Source organism: Arabidopsis thaliana, assembly GCF_000001735.4.
Source record: "Arabidopsis thaliana chromosome 1 sequence".
Taxonomy (NCBI): domain Eukaryota; kingdom Viridiplantae; phylum Streptophyta; class Magnoliopsida; order Brassicales; family Brassicaceae; genus Arabidopsis; species Arabidopsis thaliana.
In genome coordinates this window covers 2,124,662-2,152,640 of record NC_003070.9, presented here as the reverse complement: position 1 = coordinate 2,152,640, position 27,979 = coordinate 2,124,662, and the positions used below count along the sequence as shown (strand labels likewise).

Sequence of the window (27,979 nt, the reverse complement as noted above, 5' to 3'; positions counted from 1 at the left end):
AACGTAACGAAGTCATCGGCCCATAACCAATTTCCATGATGACCAAACGCACAACGCGGTTGTTAAATTGCGTTCACGTTCTGTAAACATCAAACCAGACAGAACCAAAAGAGAAAAATCGAAACGAAGACAAAGTCGTGGTCGTGGCACTAAGAAATTACAGATTCCATTAAAATACAAACAGAAGCACACAACTAAGTCAGACATGGTTCCCGCGTTTAATCTCCGAAGACTTTGTCAATATTATAGTCTTCGTCTATGGATTTTCGTCTTTATTCTCCCAATTCCACCAATTCCGTAATTTCCCCGAACATTATTAATTCCCATCCAATCATATGGCTGAAGCCGGTGACGAGAATCTTTACGCCGCCGCCAGAGACATCGCCAGAGCTCTCGGCAAGGATCCAAGTGCCGCCGGAGATATCTTACAGATTCTCTCCGGTTATGGCGCTTCCGGAAACCGCGGCGGAGATCCTCGACCCACCCCATCCCGCGGCGGCTCAAACGTCAACTTTGACCGAGCCCTCACCTCTTTAGAGAGACAGATCTCCAGCTACATCGTGGAAGATCGACCGATCTGGTCTGATCCCGTTGACTCGCGCACCTTCCTCGACTCTGTTGATGAGCTACTTGCGATTGCCGGAGACTTGAGATCCATGGCCGGAGATAAATCCGTCGCCGTCTGTCAATCCCGTGCCGATGAGCTGATTCAACAGGTGATGTTTAGGCTTCAAGAAGAGTTTGGATTTGTAATGGACCGAGCCCCTGACTCGTTTGACTCGGACGATGAGTTCCCCGGCGAAGAAGACAACGACACAAGCGACGGGGTAATTAATTCATCTGTAAATTTATTACTAAATTAGTTTTGGAATTAGAATTAGAAAATTCGGTTTACTATCGGTTATATTGTGGTTAAGTGATTCACAATTGAATAGGTAATCGTTGCTCGTCCAATCACTGATTACAAAATCGTGATCGAGGCGTTACAATCTAGCGTTATTGGCGATCTAAACGCGATCGCTGTGCGCATGGTCGCTGGTGGATTTGCAAAAGAGTGTTCAAGAGTGTACAGCAGTCGACGAAGAGAGTTTCTAGAGGAGAGTTTGTCGAGGTTACATCTCAGAGGACTAAGTATGGAGGAAGTGCAAGAGAGTCCATGGCAAGATCTTGAAGACGAAATCGACCGTTGGATTAAAGCCGTAACGCTGATATTCCACGTTTTCTTCCCGAGCGAGCGTCTTCTCTGCGATCGCGTTTTCTCTGATCTTCCTGTTTCCTCTGTAACCGATCTTTCTTTCATGGAAGTTTGTCGCGGAACCACAACACAGCTTCTGAATTTCGCAGACGCGATCGCTTTAGGAAGCCGTTTACCTGAACGTTTGTTTAAGGTTGTGGATTTATACGAAGCGATGCAAGACCTTATTCCTAAGATGGAAACGCTATTTTCTGATCGATATTGTTCGCCGCTAAGGCATGAGGCGCTCGCGATTCATAAACGGTTAGGAGAAGCGATTAGAGGGATATTTATGGAGCTGGAGAATTTAATCCGACGTGACCCTCCCAAAACAGCGTTTCCTGGCGGTGGGATTCACCCGATCACGCGGTACGTGATGAATTATCTGCGTGCGGCGTGTAAATCGCGGCAATCGTTGGAGCAGATACTTGACCAGACAGGAAATGAAACCGGATCAGATACGAGACCGTTGTCTGTGCAAATCATATGGGTTTTGGAGTTGTTGGAGAGTAACTTGGAAGGCAAGAAAAGAACTTATCGTGATCCGTCTTTGTGTTTCTTGTTCATGATGAACAATGACAAGTATATTCTTGATAAGGCTAAGGATAACGAGCTAGGTTTAGTCCTAGGAGAAGATTGGATTGTGAAGCACGCAGCGAAACTGAGGCAATACCATTCTAATTACCGAAGGAGCTCATGGAACCAAGTGGTGGGATTGCTTAGGACCGATGGTCCGTATCCCAAGTTAGTAGAGAACCTAAGATTGTTCAAATCACAGTTCGATGAGGTGTGTAAGGTGCAATCTCAATGGGTTGTTAGTGATGGGCAATTGAGGGAGGAGTTAAGAAGCTCTGTTGCCGGAATTGTATCTCCGGCGTACTCGAATTTCATCAGAAGATTGAAGGAGTCACCGGAGATTAATGGGAGGCGTGGAGAGCCGTTTATTCCGTATACTGTTGAAGATGTGGAGTTTATAATCAAACGGTTGTTCAAGGAAAGCTCAAGTTGATTAAATTAGATATGAAAAGAAATTAAAAAATTCTTATTAATTGAATTTTTTTGTAAAATTGTGAATCATTCTGTGTTTTTTTATCTTTCTTGGGTGAATAATGTTCATGGATCGGTGGAATCACCTTTTCGACATTGATTTGTTCATGTATTGCTTTTTTGATGTAAGAAATTTCCTTAAGGTTAAAATATAATTCGTTTGGGTTTCAAAACGGACTTACGAGCATTGTGCTATAGAGTTACAACTTACCAGGATAGAGTAGTATAATATCATAATAGTATACATGTAAAACCTAGCTTAAGCAAATACGAAAGATTATGTGAACCCACAGGGAAATAATTATAGATTGACTACAGATTAATTAATATATATGAAAGCAAAATGAAAATCAAGAGAGTACGTGGAAAATTTGTTCAACAAGACTGAGACTGATGACTATGTAAGCAATTTGGGAAGGATGAATATCGTCCCAGAAAAGGTACTGGTTAGGGTTAGGACAAATCCGAGTTAAAGCATTGCACAAGTACGCTAACTCTATTTCTCCAGTCCCGCAACATCCTCTCGTCGTCTCCTTTAACCCTGTCCCATTCAAAGGAATAACATTGATAACTACTTAGCTTTGTAATAAAATGAAATATTTTATAGTCTTGAATGTTCTCTTATAACAAACTATAATTTCAAAACCTGTAAAAAAAATTATCAGTAAAAATCCTGTAAAATACATGCACTTCACACGTATGTGATATATACTAATATGAGAGAATTGTGCGGAGAAAATTGGATTATGCTTTGGGTTTGATTGATTTCTTTTTTCTTATTTTGCATTTATGCAATATCTTTTTTAAATGATCCAATATAACAACCTCAAATATATTTTTTCCAAATACAATATAATCTAGAAAGAGATGCAATTGATCAAAACTCAAGGAAAACTAGATTTAGTGCGAAACGTTATTTGCATGGGAGTAAAGGAAACGTAACGTTACCGTATCTTTGAGGATTAGTGGCCATGTCGAACAATGCTCCGTAGATATCGCCGTAGAAGATGACACTTCCAGTGAGGTTGGATTGCATCTCCGTCAAGGAGTTTTTTAGCTTCTGGTTAAACTCTTGTGAATCTGAGTTTTGTTTGTCGATGCATCGTCTCTCGTTCTGCTTTTGCATAGCCATTGTCATCTGAATTGGTAAACACCCGACCGGCGGTAGACCCAACACCATTATTTTACGGCATCCAATGTCATATAGTTCCTATAATAATATACATCAACAACACAAAATTAACATTGTCGAAACCAAAATATGGAAAAGAAATTAAAATAAAATAAAATAATTCTATAATTAAAAACCATATGTATGGTTTAATAGGATTGTTTACTTGAACGAAGTTGTGTACATTCGAGAGAATGAAGCTTTGATAGCCATCAACGCCAAGCTTCTGACGACGAGAAGGAGTATCGTAGAGATTTAGATTGAAATCGTTAGTTCCGGAGCTTACAATCACCAGAGCCTCGCTGACTATCGAGGCCGCTTTCTCGTCCCCGACGATCTGGCTCAACCTCTCCACGTAACTTCTGAGCATATCCGCCTGTTTATCAACGGATAGAGTTGAAGTTGCTCGATCTGTGAGGTTGTCGTAACCGGAACCAGCCGAAGCAAAGCACACTCCGGTGATGATATCGGAATCAGACAAGTGAGGGTCTAGGAAAGGAGGAACGGTGTCTTTGATTCCCATAAGAGATGCTATGAAGTCCGGAATAAGTTTACCGTTAGAGAATCTTCCGGTAGCGTTGTGGCCGGGGAAATTGCAGCCGTAAGGAGGGAAATTAGCCCGGATGTAGGTTTTGATGTAGTTGTTGTTGCCGGTATCGATTGTTGAATCCCCGAATACAAGAATAGCCGGGAACATTGATACGTTAACGTTGGTCACGTTAATCACATATGCATGGCATGTCGTCGAGAATTGCATTGTCGTTATGATCATGAATATAATTACATGGATCAACATTTTGTCTCTTCTTCTCTCTTTTCTTTCTTCCCTTTATAGGACGACTCGGTTGATTATTGGAGTCTACTAGTACTATATGTAATGTATGTCTCATATTAAAATAAAAAATAATCCCCTTGAACTGTTGACATTTTAGGCAAAAACTCATGGCCATTGTTTTAATGGGCCAATCAAATGGGCTTTATAGAGAGCCCATAGTATTGAGCTTTTTTTCTTTTCTTTCTAGAGCTTAAAATAGATAATTTTGCTGACGCCTGAGTTTTGAATTTGAGAGTTGTTTGTTAAAACTCTTACTTACTTTCGTTTTTAATTAGATTAATCTTGTCGCAATATGTATGAATGTATCACAAGTTCATTATTTTTCTTTTTTGACAGCTTTCAACTTTCTAAGCCACAAAAACCCATCTTCAGTCTTTAACATCAGAGATTCAGAGTGACTTCTTTCTTCTTCATACCCCCACTCCATGACTCCAATATATGTTTGTCCGAACTCATCTACAAAAATCACAGACATACTGTCATTCAATCATTTAAGAGTATTTTTATATCAATCATAAAAAAAAATAGATAGAAATTATATGGTCGAGTAATTGTATAGTGAGACAGTAGTTGATAAATGATTAATAATAGCGTTACAACCAAAAGAATTAATGCATGCACATATTATCTTCTGAAACGTTAAAATATGTACATAGAAGGAAACCCACGAGATCATGCAAAAGATTATACACCAATAATGTATATTTATGTGGTTGTTATGTTAACGTATATATCTTGGTAGAATCTCTTAAAAAACTAGATTCTCCTAAGTAATAACACGCTGCCAAACAAACAAAAAAAGTCCAAACACGGAAACGAGTTTGGTATAGAAGTTCGTGCAGGAGGAGATCAATTAAGATTACGAAAATCATTTAGGCTCCAAAACAAAAAGATATTGCACACGAGGGAAAATCTAAACAAACGTGTGTTGTAGGCTGGAAAGATCTCTAATATCTATGCTAAGAATTTTAATTATTGCATTGGTTTGTCTTTATTCGATCAGGTACGTTCCCCCTAAAACACCAATTCATCCCATAATCTATACTATAATACTAATTACTAGTGATTTCCGTTGGTTTTAGAAAAAAGTGTTGCTAAAATGAAATCTTCCTCGGCGTTGGGAGAATAAGTATTAATAACATAATGAATGTTATTAAAAAATGAAATGCTTGTGAAAATGTTGACCATGCTATATACTTTATATTCATTAATGTTTCATACTTTCTTACCAACTCTTAATGTTCAAGTGATTGATCCTAAAAAAGCATGATATAGGCTTCAAATCATTTGACAGCAATTTCAATCATGATTAGTTCTTATAATTGTATAAAGTTAAATAACAGGAATACCTCACTTTTTATATATACAAATTCTCAAAAATAGTTTGAATCACCCTGTTAGACATAAGGCCAATGTGGAGATTGTGAAAGCACTGAGTTCGTATTCCTTACGTACTTTCCAGTTATAAAAGACATGTTTAATTTCCATATTCCTTACGTATAGATTGTAGAATGAGATGAAATGGAGCTAGTATTCGAAGTTTGTAAATGGAGCTACAAAATAATACTCCTTACGTATAGATTGTAGAATGAGAGGAAATGGAGCTAGAATTCGAAGCTTGTAAATGGAGCTACAAAATAACATTTGAACCCAAAGACGCCAGTTATACTTATCATAACTTATATTCCCCAATTATATAATTACATTTGCATATTCTCTGGATTAATAATGTATTCGGATAATTGAGAAAAGAGGGAAGAAATTGACAATTAATGCTTTGTAAAATAAGTTTTTAAATAGTGCAAACTTGATTAAGTGGTTAATTAACAATCCACCGTGAAAGTTGTGAAATTGTGGAACAAGACAGGTTTGGCTCACGTTCTTCAATTATGATCTCATTAAACCTTTTTTAAGATTCGTAAGAAAGATTTAGTCTTTAACACATTGTGGCGCACACACACCCAAAATCTCATCTGTGTTTTGGCCATTCTCTGATTAAACAAATCAATTCAGGAATTTAATCTCCCATTAATTTATGTTTTCGGCGCCTATCGTACGTCGTCGGTGCTTTGAAACCTCCGTACAACGAAGCTTCTTCTTTCATGTCGCGCGTTATAATTCGTTTCCAAGATTTATTTTCTGCCACCAGATTTATTTTGTTTAATTAATACATTCTCTTATAATGCTATTTTAGTTGATCAGTAATCATTGGTTGTTCACAATGCTTTCTACTAAATCTTTTTTTCGGAGAAGATGTTATAGAAAATAAACTTTTAAATCGGAATAATTTGTTATGAGATAATTGAATAAATGAGAAATAAAAGAGTTAAAAAGACAGGAAAAAATTGAAAATGACAATTGTTTCTACTGCTTGATAATATTAGAAGAATAATTCTGTTAAATCCTAAACCATGAAAGGATATACATGTTTTAACACGTAAAATACTATCTTGCCATAAAAGTATATATCAAAAAGCATTTAGCATCATCTTTGTAATTCAACTTATATTGAATCACAACATAGAATGGTTATATCTATGTGCAACTACAACCTCAACAATTACTAATTAAATTTTAGGCACGTGAATACACTGTGAGAACCATATTATTTCACATTCAGATTCTAACTTAGAATTTAAAGACTGAGCTCCTCTATTTTCTAAGCCAGTAAATAATCGATTTCGGTTTACGCGCTCTTATATGACGCATTCAATAATTATATTTATTCAACTTTAAAAGTACATAAGTATTGATGTGGTCCTGTGGATTACTTGTCCCCTGATCCAGTTCTCTTGCTTAATCAAGTAAGCTTAATTACTCATTAAACCCCAAAACCAACGGGTCTTCAACTGCATAAGTACTTAAGCCCCGCAAGTTGCAGATACCTTAGTTAAGTACATATTACGTACGTACGGTATTGACTTTAATTAGTGCGAGAATCATATCATTAACAGAAACTCTTAAAAGCAACACAATAGTTTAAGTAACTCAAGTTTTATACTACTATAAATAAACATACTTAAATTAATGGTTTCTATATTTGTCAGTGCTATTATGGGTTATATCATTTAAATAACAACGTAAACGAATATATCAATATGTATAAGCGAATTAAGGAAAAATACATTTTCATAATATTGTTTTGTCCTTCAAGACAGCTGTTTTCCTTTTCAGGAATTAATTTTAAAAAAAAAACTATTTTCCTTCTTTTATTTAATTTTAAACTCGTTCAACCGATGCTTGAACATTAAAAGTATAAAGTAAACATTATGCATTTGATTGTATTGTATTGCTTAATAAATTTAATTAGCAGATACTTTTTTGGAAATGAATAATGAAGAGACCATATGAGGGCGTCTTAGTCTTCTCCCTAACCAAATTGAATTATTCACTTAAGAAAATGGCCAAAATTACTTTCCCAATTAAGACCCAAAGTATGGAATTAACCAAAAATATAATTTTGGAGATTCTAGAATACGAAACAAGTAGTAAACTCAACTAAATTGTACGTATGGATTCCTAAAACCGTTCAAAAAGTATACATCTATGAGTTCTTCTTATTCTCTGTACTTCTATTTTTCTATTTATATATACACATCGAAATCTTCATTGTTCAACATATATTTATATCTCCAAAAGTGAAGTAGCTTGAGCACATACAACGAGAAAATGTAGTTCTGAATACTAACGAGAAAAAACTTATTTGAGTTAAAAATAATGGATTCGTTACTTCCAACATTGATATCAAATCCTACTTAAGTATTCGTAGTGTAAAGTACCCTTTAAATTTAAATAGATAATCCTTTTTCAGTTTCCAAGTCTTTGGTCATTGTTTCACATTATTAATTACGAGTAATTTATCTAATCCCAACACGCTCCTAGTTTCAAGATTTGGTATTATTCGAGAACGAATACCAGAAAAAAGTCATTTTCTCTCCTTCAAAATTTGTCACATAGCTAGCCTTATAATATCTTTACTCGACTTATTTCGTCATAATTATTTACTATTATAGTCTCCATCAGAGTTTCAATTCAGAGATCTAAGAATCTATGTATATAAAGATTAATGTAACTTTACTCTGTTTCGAAGTTCGAACTTTAGTAATATTTTTAAATATTTGTGTTTGTTTTTGTAAATTTAATAACGGACTTGCAGTTATCAGGATGTTTCAGACTGATTTGGAGTGGCTAACAAATCGAAACAGATTTATGTGTGTATATAACTTATGTTTTCTTGGTCTTGAATAGTTGAATTCACATCAAAAAAATTCAACGGTCTTATGACGTTATCATACTTTTAAGGGTAAGAGCCTATATGATTAGTGAGATAGGAATTTATATAGTTTTGAGTAAATTCAAACAATAGCCATAACTTAGATAATAATACATGAGGGTGGATTCAAGTTAATAGCGAGAAGACACGAGGGCATTTAAGTCATTTACTGTTTGTAGACGTATGGTCAATCCCGCTTTGGTGTTACGTGAAGTGTTGGCTCCTATATAACCTCGTCTTCTCCAACTTGTTCTTCCCCATAAATCTGATAATCAATATATATCAAATACTCAAAACAAAAGAGAAAGAAATTAAAGAGAGAGATGGGAAACAGCCTAAGGTGTTGTCTGGCTTGTGTTCTTCCATGTGGAGCACTAGATTTGATCAGGATCGTTCATCTAAACGGCTACGTTGAGGAGATCACACGGTCAATAACCGCCGGAGAGATCCTCCAAGCAAACCCTAACCATGTCCTAAGCAAACCATGTTCTCAAGGAGTTGTCCGCAAAATCTTGATCTTGTCTCCTGAATCCGAGCTCAAACGAGGAAGCATCTATTTTCTCATCCCCGATTCTTCCTTGCCGGAGAAGAAAAGGCGGAGAAAGGACACTCCTCGCCGGAAGAAGAATCTCCAAAACCCTAGTGCCGACGCCGCCGGCCGAGAAATTAAAGGTGATGAGGAATGTGTGAAGTTGTGTGAGAAGTACTTAGAAGAAGTAGTGTCGTCGGCGTCGACAGGTAAAGAGCACCGTCATCGCCGGCGGCACAGCAGATCGGCGTCAGTATCCACGTGGCGACCTCTCCTTGACAGTATCTCTGAGGATCTTAATTAATTCCTCTTTCCTTTAAATCTCTTTTTTTTTTGTTGCTTCTAGCTAATGGTGTTTTTTGTCCGGAAGCCGGATTTTTATCATTCTCTTTTTCATTTTTTCTCTCTTTTTTTTTGGTTTTGGGGAAATTTTCACGAAAAGAGTTATATAATGTGGATAAGATCTGTGTTAAAATTCGGTTGTGATTTCGAGTCACCTGAGAATGATGATATTCAATCTGATAATCATTGATCAAAAGCGAAACATATATTGTTGAACATGTTAACATTAGTATAAATTACATGGAATAAGAATAAATAAAGAGAACGGTTAAAGGAAAATTTTAAATGGAACTGAATCAAAGAACCAGCCTTGTGAGTGTGTGATCGAATTGTAGACTAAAAAAGCATAAATGAAATGATTAATGACTATGATAAAATGTGTTTTTAACGGAAATACTACTTTGAATGATTAGACTTAATTATATAAGTTAGGTCGTTATTGAATGATAATAGTTAGTGCTCAGGTTTTCACATGTAAGTGGACCAATCGAAAAGCCTTTGAAGCTGAAATAAAAACCATATGTTTCAAATAATATAAACATTAATCATATAAATAAGGGAAAACAACTTGTAATGTTAAGTGTTAACCATATGTGGACAAGACAATGTATCAATGATTATGCATCAGAAAAAGAAGTTAACGAACAATTTCCTCTTCTCATGTACCATGAATTTTATTGTGTATAGATTTGTTTTCAACTTTTAGCTACCTGTGTTTGAATATTTATAATACACGCGTTACCAACAAAAAAAGAGAGACTTATCTATATATAAGATTCTAAGATTCGATTTAACATGTCAGATGTGGTAACGCAGTTGTACTTATTGTATCAAAAATTATACTTTCACAAATTAACACCTAATAATATTGCAAGAAATATAAAATTGTTCATTTGTTACCAGTTAAATCAAATTTATATGAGTTTGATGGATTCTTCAGCTGGAATTAAAAAATAATAATATAAAGTTGATAATTTTGTTATTGGACAAAAGGTTGGAGATGACTACAACTGCAAGTTAAGATATTTATAGAAAAATGTAACTATTGCAATAAATATCAGAATAAAGAATAAATTATTCTTCTTCTTATTATTAAAACAAATGACCCCCAAAAAAAGATAAATGAAAGCTGGCGAGCCCATCTGAATATGCTGCCTTCACATGGATACCTTCTTCTATGCCCCATCTCTATTATACATTCATTTTTTTTCTTAACACTCTTTCTTTTTCGTCTTATTTATTCCTCTCTATGGTCGACGATTTACTAGTAATAATTTGTTTGTATAATAATGTGTATGCAACTATGCATACATTACTATGTTTGGTCCAAACAGCCCATCTTCTCCATACGCCCGAGCCATTAATGCTTCCAATTTTCTTTTTCTTACGAAATAAATTCTAAGTTTTGATAATAAAAATACTATATATGTACGTAATTAAACTTAATTAGCTAGAAGATTCCAACTTCGTTCACTTACGTCTTACTTGTTAGCTAGCCTATGCCTCACAAAGATCAATTAATTCTTATAATCGTTTTAAATTGACACTTGTTTTGTTTCATAAGTTGAGTGTAGTTTTCGGTGAAACATACATACTGATGCTCTCATCTACCGCCAAAAACTTATAACGTAGTTCCTGTTATTTGAATAGGAGCGACGAAGTGTAATTAAATTTTAGAGACCCACTCGCTCTCACAATGATCCGTCGATACGTAACTCTCTCACATCGAAAGAATGACACGTCCGTTGTTTCTGTCCACATAATAGCAACTTTGAGATCCCCACATCTTTGGAATATAAACGAACCCACTTTCAATTTCTCGAAAATAAACTTGGGGGTGAAATAGCGTTAATCAATGTTCAGACTTCAGTGCAATACTAGTAGCTTTTGCTTTTGGAAACATTTGTTTAGATAACATGTCTTAAATTAATCATTAGGAAAAAAGAAAAAAACAGTTAGGGTAAATCCGCCTATATATGTGTGGCGGGACTGGGATCTCGTATTAAAGGCACGTCTCAATCAAATCTATTCTATGAGATTTATTTATGTTTTATAAATGAAATTATGAATTAGGTTCAGCTAGTACAAGTGTACAACAGACAAATTGATTAACATTTTCAGAATAGTTAGATGATATTGACATTTGTCATGATTGATTTGATGCTGATCGTTTTGTTGCTAACTATTTTCTTTACGTGTGAATGCCTAATTTTTGTGCATCGACTAAATTTTTCTATGTAATAAGCATCAATCTTTTTTTTATAATGTTTTATGAAGAATGTAATACTATACTAATATTTTCGTGAGTTAATGACCAACGCTAAAAATTTACATTCTTTATTTATGTATAAGTGAAAAAAATAGTAAAAGAAAAAAGAAAAAGAGACTAATTTAACGGTTGCTGTGAAGATCAACAGAAGTAAAGCCTTCTTCAACAGAGAAACGAGGGTGCACTCTTGGATCCCCAACCCTATGAGGTGAAGCTGGCAATTTATAGCTATTATCCATCGCTAGAGAATCTCCTTCTTGTTGATGAATCACTAGCACCGAGAAATGAAAATCCGACGACGCAAACATGTCTCCGATCACACCTAGCTCAGGGCACTCGCTCCAGTCTGTAAGTCCGTATAACACCGACGACTCAAGGTCATGGTCACGACCCACAACCACCAGATCGAATGAATCCCCTAGTGAACTAATCACTTGCGTGGTTTCCACGCCATCTCTCACTATCTCTTCTCTGTAACTGATTTTCGGTTTGCTCATTGCGAAATTCTTGAAATCGTTTATAAGGTAGGACTCTGCTAATTCGGATTCCACATCTACTACGTGGTTCTGCTGGAGGGAGCTCTTATGGCGGAAATGGATCATCGTGACGCTTACTTCCGGGTGCTCTGCGATTCTCATGGAGAAAGCTAGGGCTTCTGCGTCATCTCGGCCTTCGATGAAGATCACTGCGACGTTTCGCCATGTGTAGCTCATGAGGACCGAGCGGCGGCCTTCTGTTTCTCCTCGATCGATGAATATTCCGACAGAACAAGGTGCCTTTTCTAGCACGTTAAGGTTTATGTTACGGATTGATGGGTTCACGTGGTCTACCGTCCCGTCTATCGCGTACTGTTTGTGGAAAGGGATGACGATGAGCGTCGCTTTCTTGTCGAGGGCGAGAGTGCAAATGTCATCGTTGATGCTGGAGAATGGAGCTGCAGCTGTGAAATGCTGAGCCATTAGGGTTCCTTGGTTCTGCTGTTCGAATCGTTGGAAACCGTTGACGATGTGAGTGGATTGAACTGTGTTGGGATCGAGTTTGTTCATCTGATGATGCGGCACGAGCACGGCGTGCGCTCGACCTTTAAGCTCGACAAGGTGGAGTGTGAAGACAGAGATCGGGCTGAACCTACTCGGGTAAGAAGCTTCTAGAAGATTAACCATGGAAGGTACATTTTCAACGTTGTAGACACAGAGCAGGAGCCGGAACTGAAGGTTCCGTTGTCTCGTATCGAGGATCGTTCGCTTACTCTTGCTTCTGTAGCGTTTAGACGGGTCATAGAGGCAAACTACGAGGAACCGCGAAATACCTGTCACGAGCAAGAGCGTGATGATAAGGAGATTGAAGCATTCTGTGTTTAGAACCTGCAAAATATGAATGAAAAAGTTTGATAATGTGTTCATGGACCGATCTTATGTTTAGAGAAATCTGATCACACAAATGCAAACAAAACAATATACCTTTTCGTCTTTCCACATGACACATGTGTAAATCTCAATGACTCCTTGGCAACACATCAAGAGGGCCAAAGAAAATGCGTCTCCGATTTGTATGTTGCAATAAGCGGAAGCTGCTGCTGTTCCTAGGAATTTGCAGCCGTAGGTGATGAGTATAACGGCCTCAATGATCTTCACGTGGCTTTCTCCGATAATGAAGAAATTGGTCTGCAATCCACTAATGGAGATGAAACAAGGGAGCATAAGGCTCGTTGCAAACATTTCGAGCTTTGTGGTGAGCCCGGTCCCTAAAGGAGGTCCATCCGGGAGTGATACTCCGAGCCAGAACGCTCCAAACGCCGCATGGACCCCGAGAACTTCGGAGGTCAAGCTTATCGTCAGCAGGACCATTATGATCGGGAAGAATGGGATCTCGCCTGCTTTATCGATCGAAATGCTTCTTCTCTCTGTCAACCAGATGATAGCCGGTCTGCAGACGAAGAAAATCACGAGGATAAGAGCAGTCACCCAAACGAAAGACCAAACGCTAGCTAGTGTCCCATCCCGCAAGAACATTCTGAAAACAAGTGCAACTATCCAGCTAAAGGCCTCACAGACAATGGAGCAGTTTGTGGCTAACCGTCCAAGATCAGAGTTAAGGATGTTAAGCTCAGCTAAGACGGTTGTGGTGACCGGGAATGAGGTCATTGCATTGAGGGAGATCACTGTGCTTATGCAGTGGACAACGTCTGGCGGGAGGTTGTAAGTGTTTTTCAAAAAGAGGACAGTGAGGTTACCGAGGGAGAATGGCAAGGCGTAGGAAGCTGTGCCAATGAGTATGGCTTTGGAACCAGCTTTACGAATGATGCTAGCGTCGATTCTTAGTCCAAGTAAGAAGAGATGGATGAAGAACCCGAGGTTTGAGAGCGTTTGTAAAGTGATTTTGCCGCTTATGGGGAGGAACATCTGCATATATGCGCTGCTTTGGCCAAAGAGAGACGGTCCTAGGATGATCCCAGCCTGCGTTTAAAAATTTCGCAAAAAGAGAGAAATGAAAAGAGCTCCAGACTCCATAGACTAGTCTAAGTTTTGTTCTGAGATTCCTCGATTACAGAAAAAGAAAGAAATATAGACAACTTATTACCAAGACTTGGGCAGAGATCATGCCTTGCTTCAAGGGCTTGAGGAGGCGGTAGAGAAGCCTTGAGGTGATGATGATGACGGACATTTGCAGCAACATAAGTGGCATTGCGTATTTGAGAGGGTCACTGCCCAAGAAAACACCCTTTGAGGTCAACATGTGGTTTTTCTGGCACACCATGTTTTCCACCAAGAATGGCCCATGAACTTTGCCTCTCTGCATCGAGTTCACCTCCTCCAGGTCTAGCTTTGACATCGCTCTGTTCTTTTTGTGCGTACCAAAGACAGTGAGAAGAACGTGGAGGAAGAGAGATTTCTCTCTAAATATGCAGAACCTACTTGATGCCGACAGATGAGAATCTCTTAGTGAGAGATGAAGAACAAAACAGAGGACTCTGTTTTTATTTTGGGGAATTGTTGATTATCTTGCTATCATCAGATCTAGAATGGTATCTAAGTTTTGTTTAAAGGTCAGAGACAAAAAGGGAAGTGAGAGAAAAAGAGAGAGAGAGATGAAGCATATTTGTTGCCTCTATTTATCGAATGCGACTATTTTTTGGCTGGTTGATGTCAGTAACCCCATAATCTTCTCATTTCTAAATTCGTGGTTTTAGTTCCCCCAAAGTCCTAATAATAATAAGGCATTTAAAATGAGATTTTCTCCAACCAAATCACTCTCAATTCTTCGATCTCATTACATTCTGGTCTAAAGCTTCGGGGTCATTCACACCACTAATCGGAAACGAACCAAATAAAATAAGACAGTTTGCTTTTAAACAGCTACTAATTAGTATATCATTACCATTCATCCGCATAACAAAACTCTGGTTTTCACTTCTTGGCAAAAGAGACGACCATTGGATTCTGCGGAGTGATCTTGAAACCCTGAAGAGCCTGCATGGCCATGGAAGACTGAACATCGTCTTCATACTCCACAAACGCAATTCCGGGTTTTGCTTCGATCATTCTTATCTCTTTGAATCCTGGGTATTGCTCAAAGAGCAGCTGAAGCATCATACTATTCGTCTCAATGGGAAGATTATGAATGAAGAGTATGTTGTTTGGTGGCATCGTGTCTTGCCCACTCGGCTGGAAAGGAGGCTGTGAAATTACAGAGACGGGTATTAGGAAACAAGGATTTACAGACTAAGTTGCGATAATGACGTCTGTCAGAAGATAATATTGTATTGTTGGAATGATGCGAGAAAGAGAAATTGCCACAGGCATTCCGTTCTGAGTAGTTGCGCCATTAGGCATGCTTGGTTGTTGAGTTTCTTCAGCATGTCGCTTCCTTTCAACTGAAAGTGATGTGCAGTTTTGTTAAACATCAGATGCGAAGTAAAACACAGATGAAATGAGCTGAAAAGATCTGAACTTGTGATGGAAACGAAAGTTTAAACCTTTCTCTTCTTGCTTCATCTTCTTTTCTTTTGGAACAAAAGACCCTTCGGCTTTAGTAACATAATCTGACTTTGATTTTGCATATTGTATCCGCTGCACCCACAGAGATCACACATCACGATTTGAATAATAATATTGCATTTAGCTTTTTCTAGTCTTTTACTTAGTAATCACTTGTGTAATGATATACCCTCAACATCTAATGTCGTTGTACTTCCTTCAATTTTATATAACAACAAGTATCAGCAAGCAAACTCAATTTTCCCTCCAAGTAAATCTCTGCAACTTTCTAAGCTTATAGTCTCACATAACAAGATAAAATCATTTTTCGGTAGCGGGATAGATAAACCTGGAACATAAGAGAGGAAAAAGGTACCATAGGCTTATCATAGAAAGGAAAGTTCTGCATCTGACGGACAGCGTTGCTAGCAGCGGTGACTTCAGTAAAAACAACCCATGCTTGTCCCCGGAGCTTAGGAGTCTTTAACGCAACCACATCAAGTAATCTTCCAAACTGAGAGAACAAACAGTAAAGAGACCTCTTCAGCTCTGAAAAAAACAAGTGGAAACATTAAACAATGATCTGCTTGAACAGCATTACTCTTAGACAAACAAAAGCAGCAGCTAAAGAACTTAAGGTCATTGACTTCAATCAAACAATCTAAACAAATTTCATGGCAAAAGCAATCGCCTTTCCTACTTAATTACTTAAATAAAGCACCTTTGTTAGAGTATCTCTAGTTCAGGTCTATTAAGATTAGACAGAAATTCTAAATCCCTAATACTTAGAAAGATAACTCTAAATGCATCTAATCTAACCTTCGTAAACATCAAATTAAGCAACTTTAAACTCAGACAACTCATTCAAGAGAAGCTCACACAAGCATTACCAAGCTACTTAAGCATTGCAAAAACTCTTAGAAAATCACCGATGCAATTATATGAATTTCGTAAGCATTACCTTCTTTCTTGATCTTCTCATTGATATGTTTTATGTAGATTGACTGATTTGGTGGTATATCAGCCGTTAACATCTTTCAACTGAGCTCCGCGAAGACGACGATGGTCGATGGTCACAGCCCTGAGAAAATTTAGCGAGCCCTAAGAGCCAAGAAGAGAGAAGAAATCGTGGCGTTTCCAATTTACACAAGGCGTCTAATTTGTTTTTTTATGTAAACATCTTACCGTTACCGAAGAGTAAAACAACACGTAGTTTTATAATATTATTAAAAAACGTCTGGACGTTCGAAAGGGGATTTTGATGTTTTGTTAGGCCCTATCTCTTTCCCCTTTTCTTCGTTCGCATCTCTATCTTCTTCCGTTGTCTACTGTTTTTCGTTAAACCCTACGATTCTTCTTTTTTTCAACGACTGCTCGGATCTTTCTCAGTAGAGGGAACCATGAATCCCTCACTCGTCACCGCCATTAACGCTCCAATTTCACCTTCTCCTCGGTCTCCTCTTCTTTCTCACTTCCTACCTACTTTACCTCACCGTTTCTCCAAGTCTGAGTGTCTATCTCGCCGTCGTTATCGAGTTTCGTTCCCTCGTAGCTCAGCTGCTTCCTCCGACCAACTATCAGTATCTACGCAGGCGAAGAATCCCGGTATCCATGGGAATAAGAAGGAGCTCACTGGATTGCAACCGATTGTTGAGAAAATGACACCGCCGGTGAGGCTAGCGACTTCAGCTGTTGTATTAGCGGCGTCTTTAGCTACTGGTTACGGCCTTGGGCTCCGTTTAGCCGGCTCCAGGAATATTGCCTTTGGTGGGGCTGCTGTTGCTGGAGCCGCCGGTGGAGCTGTCGTATATGCGTTGAACTCTGCTGTACCGGAGGTAGCTGCTATCAGTTTGCATAATTATGTTGCCGAATTCGAAGATCCTGCCTCTGTGACGAAAGATGATGTAGAAAAGATCGCTGATAGGTGAGTGCTTCATTTAATTGTCAATTTGTGTCTGGGATTTATAAACAAAAGTTTGCTTAAACGATCCTTCTTATATGTTGCAGGTACGGTGTCAACAAAGGAGACGAAGCATTCCAGGCTGAGATTTGTGATATTTATTGCCGGTGAGTCAACAAAGGATACTGTGTTCATCTTTTCTCTTAGTGTGGGGAATTCATTAGTAATCTTTGCATCTTAATCTTGATTTAGGTATGTAACTTCCGTGCTTCCAACTGAAGGACAGTCTCTTAAAGGGGATGAAGTGGCGAAGATAGTCAAGTTCAAAAATGCTTTAGGGATAGACGAACCTGATGCAGCTGCCATGCACATGGAGGTGCTTTCTAGATTCTTAATCTTCATTTGAATTAGCCGTTAGCCTTTTTGTAGTTGATGCAGAAGGATCTTGATTGCTGAATCACCAATTCCTTGGTTTTGTTTAGATTGGTCGCAGGATTTTTAGGCAAAGGCTTGAGACTGGGGAGCGTGAAGGTGATGCAGAACAGCGTCGGGTGAGTCGCCAGTCCCTAGTATTTGTTAAGTTTATTGTAGGATTGTTCGAAAGAGAGCACAAGCGTGATCACAAGTTGTATGCTTCCAGTGCAGGCATTTATGAGGCTTGTATATGTTTCAGCTCTTGTGTTTGGAGATGCTTCATCCTTCCTTCTACCTTGGAAGCGAGTATTGAAGGTCACAGATGCTCAGGTAGGCATTTCCAATTTTTTTCATACTTCTGATTTTGCGCAATAGTTGTTTTATGGAAGTTTCATTTTGGCAACTCACTCCTTCTTGGTAATCTGAAGTTCTGTGCTAATGTCTTGACCTCATTTCTAGGTTGAGATTGCTATTCGTGAAAATGCAAAGCAGCTGTATGCCGAACGGTTAAAATTAGTTGGTAGAGGTAATGTTGTTCATGTTTTACATTTTGAGATGGGAAGTAATGTTACATTTGTAGAACGGGTTTGAGTTTGCTTGACTTGGTTATATTGATTATTGTGGCACTTCTTTGTCCATTGGGTTTTGTAATATTCGTTTATCAGCAAGTTGTCTGAATACCAACCTTAATTGTTACTTCGCATGCGACTGTAATGGTCCCTTCTCATTTAACATTGATAATAGATATGGCTTTTTGACAACCAAAAAAAGATATGACTTAGCTTTTTCGTCAGCTTAATGCATGGAAACTTACATGGTTATGTTTCTAAACATGTTCTTGCAGATATTAACGTAGAAAACCTTGTGGACCTTAGAAAATCACAACTATCATTCAAGCTCTCTGATGAGGTACTCTATTTCTTTGTGGCATTGACTTCCTGCTATCTCTGGTTGTACTTCTTCTGACAGTTTCTTCTCCCTCATAGCTTGCTGAAGACCTGTTTAGAGAGCATACGAGAAAAGTAGTCGTAGAGAACATTTCATCGGCACTCAGCATACTCAAATCCCGCACACGAGCAGCGTAAATCATTTTAACATATTGCTTACAGAATCATGCATAGAAAAATCGTATAGAATAATCATTATCCATGTGAACAGTTTGGTTACACATTTAACTTTTTTATTTCTTATACCAATGAGTTATGACTTTAGCTGGGTATATGTATTCCTTTGCTTGAACATTGAGTTTGGTCGGGTTGAAAAAAGAGATTGAAGTTTTGGCTTTAGTTTTGAGTTTTGGTTATTGCAAAAACTGATTGGTCATATGATCTCTTTTGCTTTTGTGAATTGTCTTATAGTATAAGTATTTAAAAAAAAGTCATGAGATTTTAATTTTATAGGCGTTTTTGTATCTTGTGATAATTAATAGTGGAAACAAATTGGATCATCTAGTATGTCTAGTTTATAGTAGTTTACAATGCATGTCATTTTAACGACCTGATTTTTTCCAGGAAGAGTTTGGCATCTGTCGTGGAAGAGCTTGAAAAAGTACTGGAGTTTAACAACCTGCTAGTTTCCTTGAAAAGTCATTCAGAGGCAGATCAATTTGCACGCGGGGTTGGCCCTATTTCTTTGATAGGTGAAGATGCTTTTGACCTTCTCTTTTCTGAAGAAAAATTATTGGCTCTCAACCTTGGATCTATGTGGCTTAGGTGATGAGTCTGATTTTGAGAGGAGAATGGATGATTTAAAGCTCCTTTATAGAGCATATGTTACAGATGCTTTATCTGGTGGGCGCTTAGAAGAAAATAAGGTATACTCAGTTTTGTATAAGATATTATGTACTAAAGCTTAGTTGCAAGTTTTTTTGAGAGTAAGTGTTTTCAGATGCTGTGTCCTCTATCCCAGTCGCATGTTTTTTTCCATTTCTAATTGTCTTTCTACTGTATGGTAGCTCGTGGCAATGAGCCAACTTAGAAACATACTCGGTCTGGGAAAACGAGAGGCTGAAGCTATTAGTGTTGATGTTACGTCCAAGTCTTACCGTAAAAGACTTGCTAACGCTGTTTCTAGTGGTGACCTTGAAGCACAAGACAGTAAAGCAAAATACCTTCAAAAGCTCTGCGAAGAGCTGCACTTTGATGCACAGAAGGCAGGCGCAATCCATGAAGGTATAAGCCGAACCTTCTGTTCACAATGAAATCTTATGTTTTTATGTTATGCATGAGGTATACAGTTGGAATTGCCACATAATCGCCCAAATGTAAGATGTGTCCATGGGTATCAATTTAGTTGATGGCTTGTAAACTTGCGGGTTCCTTATCCTTTTAAGCTAGCTTTTAGTGTTGTAGATTTGGTTCTTAACAGACTTCTAACAAGTCTGGTGTTTCAGTGGGTTACATGCTGTTATTTTACAGTTTGAGTATCTATTTGGTCTTTTTTTCCCAATCATCTGACAAGCACCTTCTCTTCCTCAGAAATCTATCGGCAGAAGCTTCAACAGTGTGTTACTGATGGAGAGCTGAGCGATGACAATGTTGCTGCTTTATTAAGGTTAAGAGTTATGTTGTGTATTCCCCAGCAAACTGTTGATACAGCTCATGCAGAAATCTGTGGAACCATATTTGAAAAGGTAATCCAGTTATCACCTCCCTTTTCCCTTTATCAAGGGTTTTTTCATGGTCTTGGGTCTTGGCACTGCAATTTCCCTCTGCTTCCCTCTCTGCCTTCGCATTTTGTTACCAAAAGGTTTTACCTCTAATTACCTTTTTGTTTAATCTTTCCAGGTTGTCAGGGATGCCATTTCTTCTGGAGTGGATGGTTATGATGCTGAAACTCGCAAATCAGTTAGAAAGGCTGCACATGGTCTTCGGTTATCCAGAGAGACTGCCATGTCTATTGCTAGCAAAGCTGTGAGTATCACACTATTTACTTTCTCCATGCTTGGTATTAGGATTTGTTAAAATTTTCTGACTTCTCATAGCAAGACATGAAAATCAAATCCCTTCATTGATGCAGGTCCGTAGGGTTTTCACAAACTATATCAGACGAGCAAGAGCAGCCGAGAACCGTACTGATTCAGCAAAGGAGCTCAAGAAGATGATTGCTTTCAACACGTTGGTTGTGACTGAAATGGTGGCTGATATCAAGGGAGAATCTTCTGATAAGGCACCTGAGGAGGACCCTGTTCAAGAGAAAGAAGAAGATGATGAAGATGAAGAATGGGGATCCCTTGAATCGCTCAGAAAGACAAGACCCGACAAGGAACTCGCTGAGAAAATGGGAAAGCCTGGCCAGACTGAGATAACTCTCAAAGATGACCTTCCCGACAGGGACAGAATAGATCTCTACAAAACATACTTGCTCTACTGTGTAACTGGAGAGGTAACAAGAATCCCTTTTGGCGCCCAGATCACAACAAAGAGAGACGATTCAGAGTACTTGCTTCTAAATCAGCTTGGTGGGATTCTCGGATTGAGTTCGAAAGAAATAGTCAACATTCACGTAGGTTTAGCCGAGCAGGCTTTTAGGCAACAAGCTGAAGTGATTTTAGCTGATGGGCAATTGACAAAGGCTAGAGTAGAGCAGCTAGACGAGTTGCAAAAACAAGTTGGTTTGCCTCAGCCACAAGCCGAGAAGGTTATCAAGAATATAACCACCACAAAAATGGCAAACGCGATAGAGACCGCTGTTAACCAAGGAAGACTGAACATAAAGCAGATACGGGAGCTCAAGGAGGCAAATGTCAGCCTGGACAGCATGATCGCTGTGAGTCTGAGAGAGAAATTATTCAAGAAGACAGTGAGTGACATCTTCTCATCAGGAACTGGTGAATTCGATGAAACCGAAGTCTACCAGACAATCCCATCCGATCTCAGTATTGATGTGGAAAAAGCCAAAAGAGTTGTCCATGATCTCGCTCAGAGTAGATTATCGAATTCGCTGGTCCAAGCCGTGGCATTACTCAGGCAGAGAAACTCTAAAGGAGTGGTATGCAAATCATCTTTTCCCTCTCTTATCGTGACAGAAAACATGGATATTTCAGCTTCTGGGTCTAAATTGTGTATGTATGTATGCTTTTTTTTTTTGGTTTTACAGGTCTTGTCGCTGAATGATTTGCTTGCATGTGACAAAGCTGTGCCGGCTGAGCCAATGTCATGGGAGGTCTCAGAGGAATTATCTGATCTATATGCTATTTATTCAAAGAGTGATCCCAAACCCGCACCGGAAAAAGTTTTGAGGCTACAATATCTGCTGGGAATAGATGATTCAACTGCAACTGCCCTCCGTGAAATGGAAGATGGAGCATTATCTTCTGCTGCAGAAGAGGGCAATTTCGTCTTTTAAATCTTTGGAGAAATCACTTGAGTTATTATGTATTGTGTTACGGCCGAGGGTGGAAAAATGATTTTGAATTTGAAATTTGACCAAAGTCTGTGAAAATTTTGTATCAGAACCATAAACTTGATATGATTAATTTGAAAATCTGCAAACGAGAAGTGTATCCCTTATACAATTTAGAGCGCAGCTTTGAAGTGCTCATGTGGTGTCACGTGACGGGTGTTCCCGCATAACGAACCTAAAAAATAGAATAACAGTTAATTCAATCATTGAGAACTTTTTTTTTAATGAAATGATTTGACCGTAACACCGTAAGTGAAAGTTAATTGTTAATTCTATGGTGGTCTCACATGACTGCACACAACTAGAACAATACTCAACAATCAACATGTATACTAGATCTGATCTCGTTATAGTATGTTTTTGTCGAAATTTCTAATTATACAAAAGCACGTCTTTTAAAGACAAAAATAGAAGCCATATGATCCAATCAATTGATTCATAGAGATGATGATATGAATCGATGAAACATAGTTTTTAGAAATTATTTCCAAGATTACAAAAAAAGAAAAAAAAGAAGTGAAAATTAATAAGAAAATAGGAGAGAGTTAAATATAAGAAAAAAGGCAGAATCATTTAACATGATCTGAGCAACACCTTGACAAGGGAAGCGTAACATCCAGAAGATTTAGCACTATTCGATCCGTAGTCTAAACTCGAACCAGATTCAAACCACATTGATCTTCTTCTGTTGCTTAAATCAGATGTCCTCAATGGAGAAGATGGAACTGAAGACGAGGACGACGAAGAAGAAGAAGCCGGAGAAGATGGCACACTACGATTCTTGGAAAGCAAGGAACTAAAGAGAGTGTTGGTTTTTTTAGGGCTTACGTGTTTTGTAGAGGATGGAGAAGCGTAGAAGTAAGAAGGAGGAGGTGTTAGTGGTGCTGAAACCGGAAAATTGAAATCAGAATCAGAATTGAAACCGGAAGAGGAGGATCGTTTGGAGAGTCGTCTTGGAGTTCCGGGCTGAGATTCCCATTTGAAGGGAACGGCGGCTGATGATCCACCGTAGTAGTCGCCCTCGACGGCCACAGAGAGGATCAGTTTGGTCGTGGAAACCCTAGAACGATCCAGCTGAGGCATTGGACACTTTGTGAGGAGGTGACTTTTCTTTTCCGGGTTTGCTCAACTATACTATAAGAGAACTATGAAAAGAAAGAGCCTTGAGTCTCTTTTTTTTGTTTTCTTACTTTATTGGGTGAACTAAGAAGATTTAGATTCAGATTCAAAAGTTTTGAATTGTTTGTGTTCTTATTTTATTATATAGTTTTGAATGAGTAAGAAGCAATTTGATAAAATATTGTAGAATCTCGAGGTGTGATGCTTCTGGGCTCTGCTTCTTGGAAGCCACTGAGAGTATTATCCTGTTCCAGATCATCTGATCCAATTATAACTTCCAAGACACTTGGTCGATCCTACCCCTAGAACTCTGTTTTGTGAGTGATTGTTTGATTTCTCTACTCATATCTTTTATTTTAGTATTAGAAAACATATTTCTAACATTTTAATTATATAAGTTATAGTTATAACATTTAATTAATATTTCATTCTCAACGTACGTTACAAAGTTACAAAACTACATTTAAGAAATAGCATAATTAGTAAGAAGATCACAATACTAGCTTTCTTGCTACATGAAGTTAGGCTGCTACTCAGTTTCGGTCCTGTAAAATCAAGGTCCAAATACGAAAAAAAAATCTGAATCTTTTTAAAAAATTTAAACTTGCAAAAATCTTTTTTTTCTTCTCATAATTATGAAAATTATTTAAAGAGTTTTCAGAAAGTAAAAATAATATATCCGAGACATGCAATCCTATTAGACTTTGAAAGAGTTTTTTCAATGACATTGTATGATGTAAAAAATACTAACATAAACGATCACTACACACAAGAAAAAAAACTTTAAAAAATACACTAGAATTGGTGCACGGGAAAGGCCGATTGAAAATAATCTAGGCCCATTAAAGCGAAGCCCATTCTCAACCCTATATATTTGCGGGGTTGATATTTAATTTTATCTTTCAATCAGGGATTTCGAAACCGAACCGACTCTGCTTATCTCTCAGGTAAATTTCTCTGCTCCTTATCTCTTCATGTTTCTTTGCAAATTCATCGACTAATTGCATAGATAGCCTACAACTTATATATATATATATATTCTGAATTTGTTTTTTTCTTTTCTTACCTTTAAGGCCTTGAATGATGGAGGGAGGCAGCTGTGGCCACAATATCGGTCTATTGGGAGATAAAGGGGTGTCCGGTTCCGGATGGCTATGATGCTCTTCGGGTAGGTCCGTCTATAAAACGTAATTTGAGGAAGTTTAACTACACTGGCCCTATCACCATCACTGCCGTTGGCGTACTATCAGAGGTCCCTCGAGATTTCCTTGAAACCACTGGAGAGTGGAGTCAGTCTCTTTCTCAAGTCTTAGTTGTTTCTGAAACAGGTCCCACATACATGGTTTCGCTTTTCATTGACTCCCCTGATTCTAAGATTCCACGTCCACATAATACCTATGAAGACGACGAGGCTCCCCCTTGATTATTTTCCGGAGAAATAATGCCTACTACCATTGGTGAGGGAAGAAGCAACCAAACCTTGAGATTTCTCATCTTTTGAATTCTGGGGTTTACCGGAAATCTTGGTAAATAGAAATGTGAAATGTACCATCCTTTAATAATCTTTTCTTATTATCTTTTATTTCCGTGATTTAATGTAGTAAAATCAAGTTCCTGTCACTTGAAGTTGTACAACTTACAAAAAAAAAACAGAACACAGAGAAAGCTACTCTGTATCCAATGCTCTGTGTTATCATGCATATATTATAAAACCCATTTCAATGATCTTTAATCGTCATGGTCGCTTGGAAACAGGTCAGTGCAGAGCTCTCCATAGAATCTAGTCACAAGATCAATGAAGATTGGACTATTAAGATTCTTCCAATAATAGAGAAGCTCTTCCATGTCCATCAAGTCATCTATTTTCCCATCTTCAACGAACATATGGATCATATAGTTCTCGAATCTTCTGCAAGCCTCTTTCACACCATCTTCCTTTAACATATGTCTTTGACTCGTCCTCGCTTTCTTGTTCCTTTGCGTCATAGCCAAAGGAAACATCTTTCTTGAATGCAGAAGCTTGGAATCATCGATCAGACTAGCTGCAGTGGCATATTTGTAGAATAAAATTTAGATCAAAGGTACTCTATAAAATCGACAATAGTTACAAAAGAAATTGTTGTTACACGGGGAATTTCTGGGTCTGATCTGGCTCATCCTCTGCTCCTTATTAGTATTGAGAAAACAGAGACGAGACAACAAAGAAGATGATGAAGATTGTGTGGTATTGACATTGCGAAAACGAGCATGGAAGAAGGAGATGAATCTGTTGCATGATTTTGAAAGCTTTGATTTCAAGCTAATCAAACTTGACTTCAGTCTCATTCTCGATCCTTCCGAAGCTGATTTATTCTTTGTTGTTGTTGTTGTGGTATAATGTGTAGGTTTGGGAGGGTGGTTCGAGTTACGTGGGTTTCACGTCTTTTCCTTTGACACGAAGTCGTGATGGTGGAGTCCCATGAACTTGAGCCTTAATTTGAATGTTTTTTGCAAATTTAATTTTAAGCTATAATCTGACCTAGATATTGTCACATTATGAGTAGGAGGAGTGGGTAAATATATCGGTGTTTACTGGGATCAGTAGTAGTCGTTAGGGTTGTGACTGACCCCGCTCGTTTGTCGAACCCTAGCTTCAAATATGAGTCGTTGACCCAAAAAAAAAAAGCTTTGGTCAAACACACACGTGTGAGGTAGGGAGACCACAAGCTAATTGGTGAAAAGGAGACGACACGCCGAGTTTTATGCAAATATGTCTTTTATTATTCTCTACAGTTTCTTCTACACCATTATTGTTATATACTATGACTATGGCTATATTAAGAGATTGGACATGAACCTGAAATCTTGTTTAACCTCTTTTGTTGAAACCCTTTGTCACGTTCGCCGAATTATGTTTTGGAAGCAATTTACCAGAAATATTCTATTTAGTCTAATTGATACCCACCAATCGACCTACTACCGACAGACAATTTTTGAGGACACTTTGTTGCTCAATTTTCAAGTCTAATAAAACCTTTTAATTCTCAATCTCATCTACGTACACCTCAATTATTTCGATTACACCGGTTTAGATAGGATATTTTATTTAAATTTGATTTGATTTGGTTTAACTTGGTTATTCGGTTAGGGAGAGAAGCCGGAATGAGTTTGGTACAAACAAAGACATTCTATGAAGTGGATCCCAATTTTGTTCCGTCTTGTCCCTTTTACATCCCAATTCTACACTTTCTTCTCTCTTTTATTTGTCACATAGAAACTCTGCAAACTATACATATTTTTTTTCTCTCTTTTATCTGAGAAGATCACTTATTTTTTGAAATTAGAGATGAGGAACTATAAGTTAAGATTGTCAGTTATGAGCCCAAGTGAATGGTTCCACAAGCTCAAGAACATGACAAAACCTAGAAAAAAGCATTCTCTTCCTCTTTACTCCATAAACACTACCAAGAAGAGAAAACCTTCCTCTGAGTCAAAGTCTCTTCCTTACTCTTCAACTTCTTACTTCTTCAATAGGTCACGCTCACGCACATCCTTTGAATCTAGGATCCTTCAAATTTCACCAAGAAACTCTCTTCACAACATACAGAGCAAAAGAAAGACTGTTTACAAGCCTTCTCCTCCTTCCTCTTCTATTGTATCTGCAGGTTTTAACAAAACATTTCATCAAAGCCATGATTCTCTCTCTGCCTCTTCCAACTTGAAAGTCATTTCTTCTGAAGATGATATTATCATCGACATGAATAATAGAGATTTCAAGAAGAAAACTTTCAAAGAGATCACGAAGTTTGATTCAACGGAGAAAGCCTGTCGTGCAAGTAACCGAACCAAGGAAACACATATACCTCATCATCTCTCTGTGAAGGTCAGTAAAGAGAAAGAAGATGAAGAGGAAGATGCATGTCGAACCAAGAAGAAACATCAGAAAACATTAGTTTCTAGTGGAAGAAGATCATCAGCTAAATCTCCAAGGATAAAGCTCAGAGCGAGATCTCCTAGAATTCAAGTCTCGCCTCGTAGAAGCAAATCAAGATCACAGAACAAACAAATTCTTGACAGTTTTGCAGTAATCAAGAGTTCTATCGATCCGAGCAAGGATTTCAGAGAATCAATGGTGGAGATGATAGCAGAGAACAACATCAGAACCTCTAACGACATGGAGGATCTTCTAGTATGTTACCTTACCTTGAATCCCAAGGAGTATCATGATCTCATTATCAAGGTTTTCGTTCAAGTCTGGCTTGAAGTCATAAACTCTACATTTGCATCGAAGTAGAATGAACTATGATCAAAAGCTTTAAATCTCTGGTTAATTGTAGTTCTTTTAAAGAGTTTGATGTAGCCGTGGAGATTTTCTTTGCAAGACCAGTTTTTGTGTTGTCTGAATAACGTGATAAAGACATATAAATCACTCGCTTCCTTTTCGTCTCTGGTTATGGTTTGTGAAGGTAATAGAACATACTTATTC

General features: G+C 37.9%; 10 protein-coding genes and 1 long non-coding RNA gene across 16 annotated transcripts; 6 read left to right on the top strand and 5 right to left on the bottom strand.

The window, feature by feature from the left end:
• Positions 1–99: 99 nt before the first annotated feature.
• On the top strand, positions 100–2,483 carry EXO70B2 (exocyst subunit exo70 family protein B2). The gene is made up of 2 exons (NM_100573.4): positions 100–827; positions 936–2,483. The coding sequence occupies exons 1-2, from the start codon at positions 336–338 to the stop codon at positions 2,241–2,243; spliced, it is 1,800 nt and encodes a 599-aa protein (NP_172181.1). The 5' UTR covers positions 100–335; the 3' UTR covers positions 2,244–2,483.
• A 5-nt stretch (positions 2,484–2,488) lies between these two features.
• On the bottom strand, positions 2,489–4,299 carry AT1G06990 (GDSL-like Lipase/Acylhydrolase superfamily protein). The gene is made up of 3 exons (NM_100572.3): positions 3,619–4,299; positions 3,230–3,491; positions 2,489–2,822 (listed from the first exon to the last, which is right to left on the bottom strand). The coding sequence occupies exons 1-3, from the start codon at positions 4,246–4,248 to the stop codon at positions 2,632–2,634; spliced, it is 1,083 nt and encodes a 360-aa protein (NP_563774.1). The 5' UTR covers positions 4,249–4,299; the 3' UTR covers positions 2,489–2,631.
• A 4,364-nt stretch (positions 4,300–8,663) lies between these two features.
• Positions 8,664–9,702, top strand: AT1G06980 (6,7-dimethyl-8-ribityllumazine synthase). The gene has a single exon (NM_100571.3). It carries the CDS (start codon positions 8,884–8,886, stop codon positions 9,391–9,393), a length of 510 nt encoding a protein of 169 aa, NP_563773.1. The 5' UTR covers positions 8,664–8,883; the 3' UTR covers positions 9,394–9,702.
• A 1,963-nt stretch (positions 9,703–11,665) lies between these two features.
• On the bottom strand, positions 11,666–14,770 carry CHX14 (cation/hydrogen exchanger 14). Its single transcript, NM_100570.2, has 3 exons — positions 14,281–14,770; positions 13,161–14,156; positions 11,666–13,064 (listed from the first exon to the last, which is right to left on the bottom strand). Exons 1-3 carry the CDS (start codon positions 14,530–14,532, stop codon positions 11,823–11,825), a joined length of 2,490 nt encoding a protein of 829 aa, NP_172178.1. The 5' UTR covers positions 14,533–14,770; the 3' UTR covers positions 11,666–11,822.
• A 32-nt stretch (positions 14,771–14,802) lies between these two features.
• Positions 14,803–16,831, bottom strand: AT1G06960 (RNA-binding (RRM/RBD/RNP motifs) family protein). Of its 6 annotated transcripts, none has more exons than NM_180605.2 (5): positions 16,639–16,823; positions 16,054–16,226; positions 15,677–15,770; positions 15,495–15,574; positions 14,803–15,377 (listed from the first exon to the last, which is right to left on the bottom strand). In NM_180605.2, exons 1-5 carry the CDS (start codon positions 16,709–16,711, stop codon positions 15,108–15,110), a joined length of 690 nt encoding a protein of 229 aa, NP_850936.1. In that variant the 5' UTR covers positions 16,712–16,823; the 3' UTR covers positions 14,803–15,107. The 6 variants fall into 6 exon arrangements, with proteins under 6 accessions (NP_850936.1, NP_001318937.1, NP_001321353.1 ...); NM_001331674.1 differs by having other exon boundaries at positions 14,939–15,377; positions 15,868–16,191; positions 16,639–16,831; NM_001084003.2 differs by having other exon boundaries at positions 14,939–15,377; positions 16,054–16,191; positions 16,639–16,831.
• Positions 16,832–16,937: 106 nt separating this feature from the next.
• On the top strand, positions 16,938–22,588 carry TIC110 (translocon at the inner envelope membrane of chloroplasts 110). The gene is made up of 15 exons (NM_100568.4): positions 16,938–17,601; positions 17,685–17,744; positions 17,830–17,953; positions 18,060–18,128; positions 18,223–18,321; positions 18,451–18,517; positions 18,836–18,900; positions 18,978–19,072; positions 19,503–19,630; positions 19,704–19,804; positions 19,946–20,162; positions 20,469–20,623; positions 20,778–20,903; positions 21,010–21,981; positions 22,090–22,588. The coding sequence occupies exons 1-15, from the start codon at positions 17,078–17,080 to the stop codon at positions 22,336–22,338; spliced, it is 3,051 nt and encodes a 1,016-aa protein (NP_172176.1). The 5' UTR covers positions 16,938–17,077; the 3' UTR covers positions 22,339–22,588.
• Positions 22,589–22,757: 169 nt separating this feature from the next.
• On the bottom strand, positions 22,758–23,798 carry AT1G06930 (TPRXL). Its single transcript, NM_100567.2, has one exon. The coding sequence runs from the start codon at positions 23,476–23,478 to the stop codon at positions 22,969–22,971; it is 510 nt and encodes a 169-aa protein (NP_172175.1). The 5' UTR covers positions 23,479–23,798; the 3' UTR covers positions 22,758–22,968.
• A 231-nt stretch (positions 23,799–24,029) lies between these two features.
• Positions 24,030–24,937, top strand: AT1G06925 (endonuclease/glycosyl hydrolase; the record flags this gene model as incomplete). The annotated part of the gene is made up of 3 exons (NM_148440.1): positions 24,030–24,061; positions 24,425–24,490; positions 24,604–24,937. The coding sequence occupies 3 exons, from the start codon at positions 24,030–24,032 to the stop codon at positions 24,935–24,937; spliced, it is 432 nt and encodes a 143-aa protein (NP_683281.1).
• Positions 24,668–25,227, top strand: AT1G04533. Its single transcript, NR_138734.1, has one exon. It is a non-coding gene; the product is annotated as an other RNA (long non-coding RNA).
• Positions 25,071–25,971, bottom strand: AT1G06923 (transcription repressor OFP17-like protein). The gene is made up of 2 exons (NM_001035906.3): positions 25,641–25,971; positions 25,071–25,556 (listed from the first exon to the last, which is right to left on the bottom strand). Exons 1-2 carry the CDS (start codon positions 25,837–25,839, stop codon positions 25,243–25,245), a joined length of 513 nt encoding a protein of 170 aa, NP_001030983.1. The 5' UTR covers positions 25,840–25,971; the 3' UTR covers positions 25,071–25,242.
• A 767-nt stretch (positions 25,972–26,738) lies between these two features.
• Positions 26,739–27,965, top strand: OFP4 (ovate family protein 4). Its single transcript, NM_100566.2, has one exon. It carries the CDS (start codon positions 26,840–26,842, stop codon positions 27,785–27,787), a length of 948 nt encoding a protein of 315 aa, NP_172174.1. The 5' UTR covers positions 26,739–26,839; the 3' UTR covers positions 27,788–27,965.
• Positions 27,966–27,979: the final 14 nt, after the last annotated feature.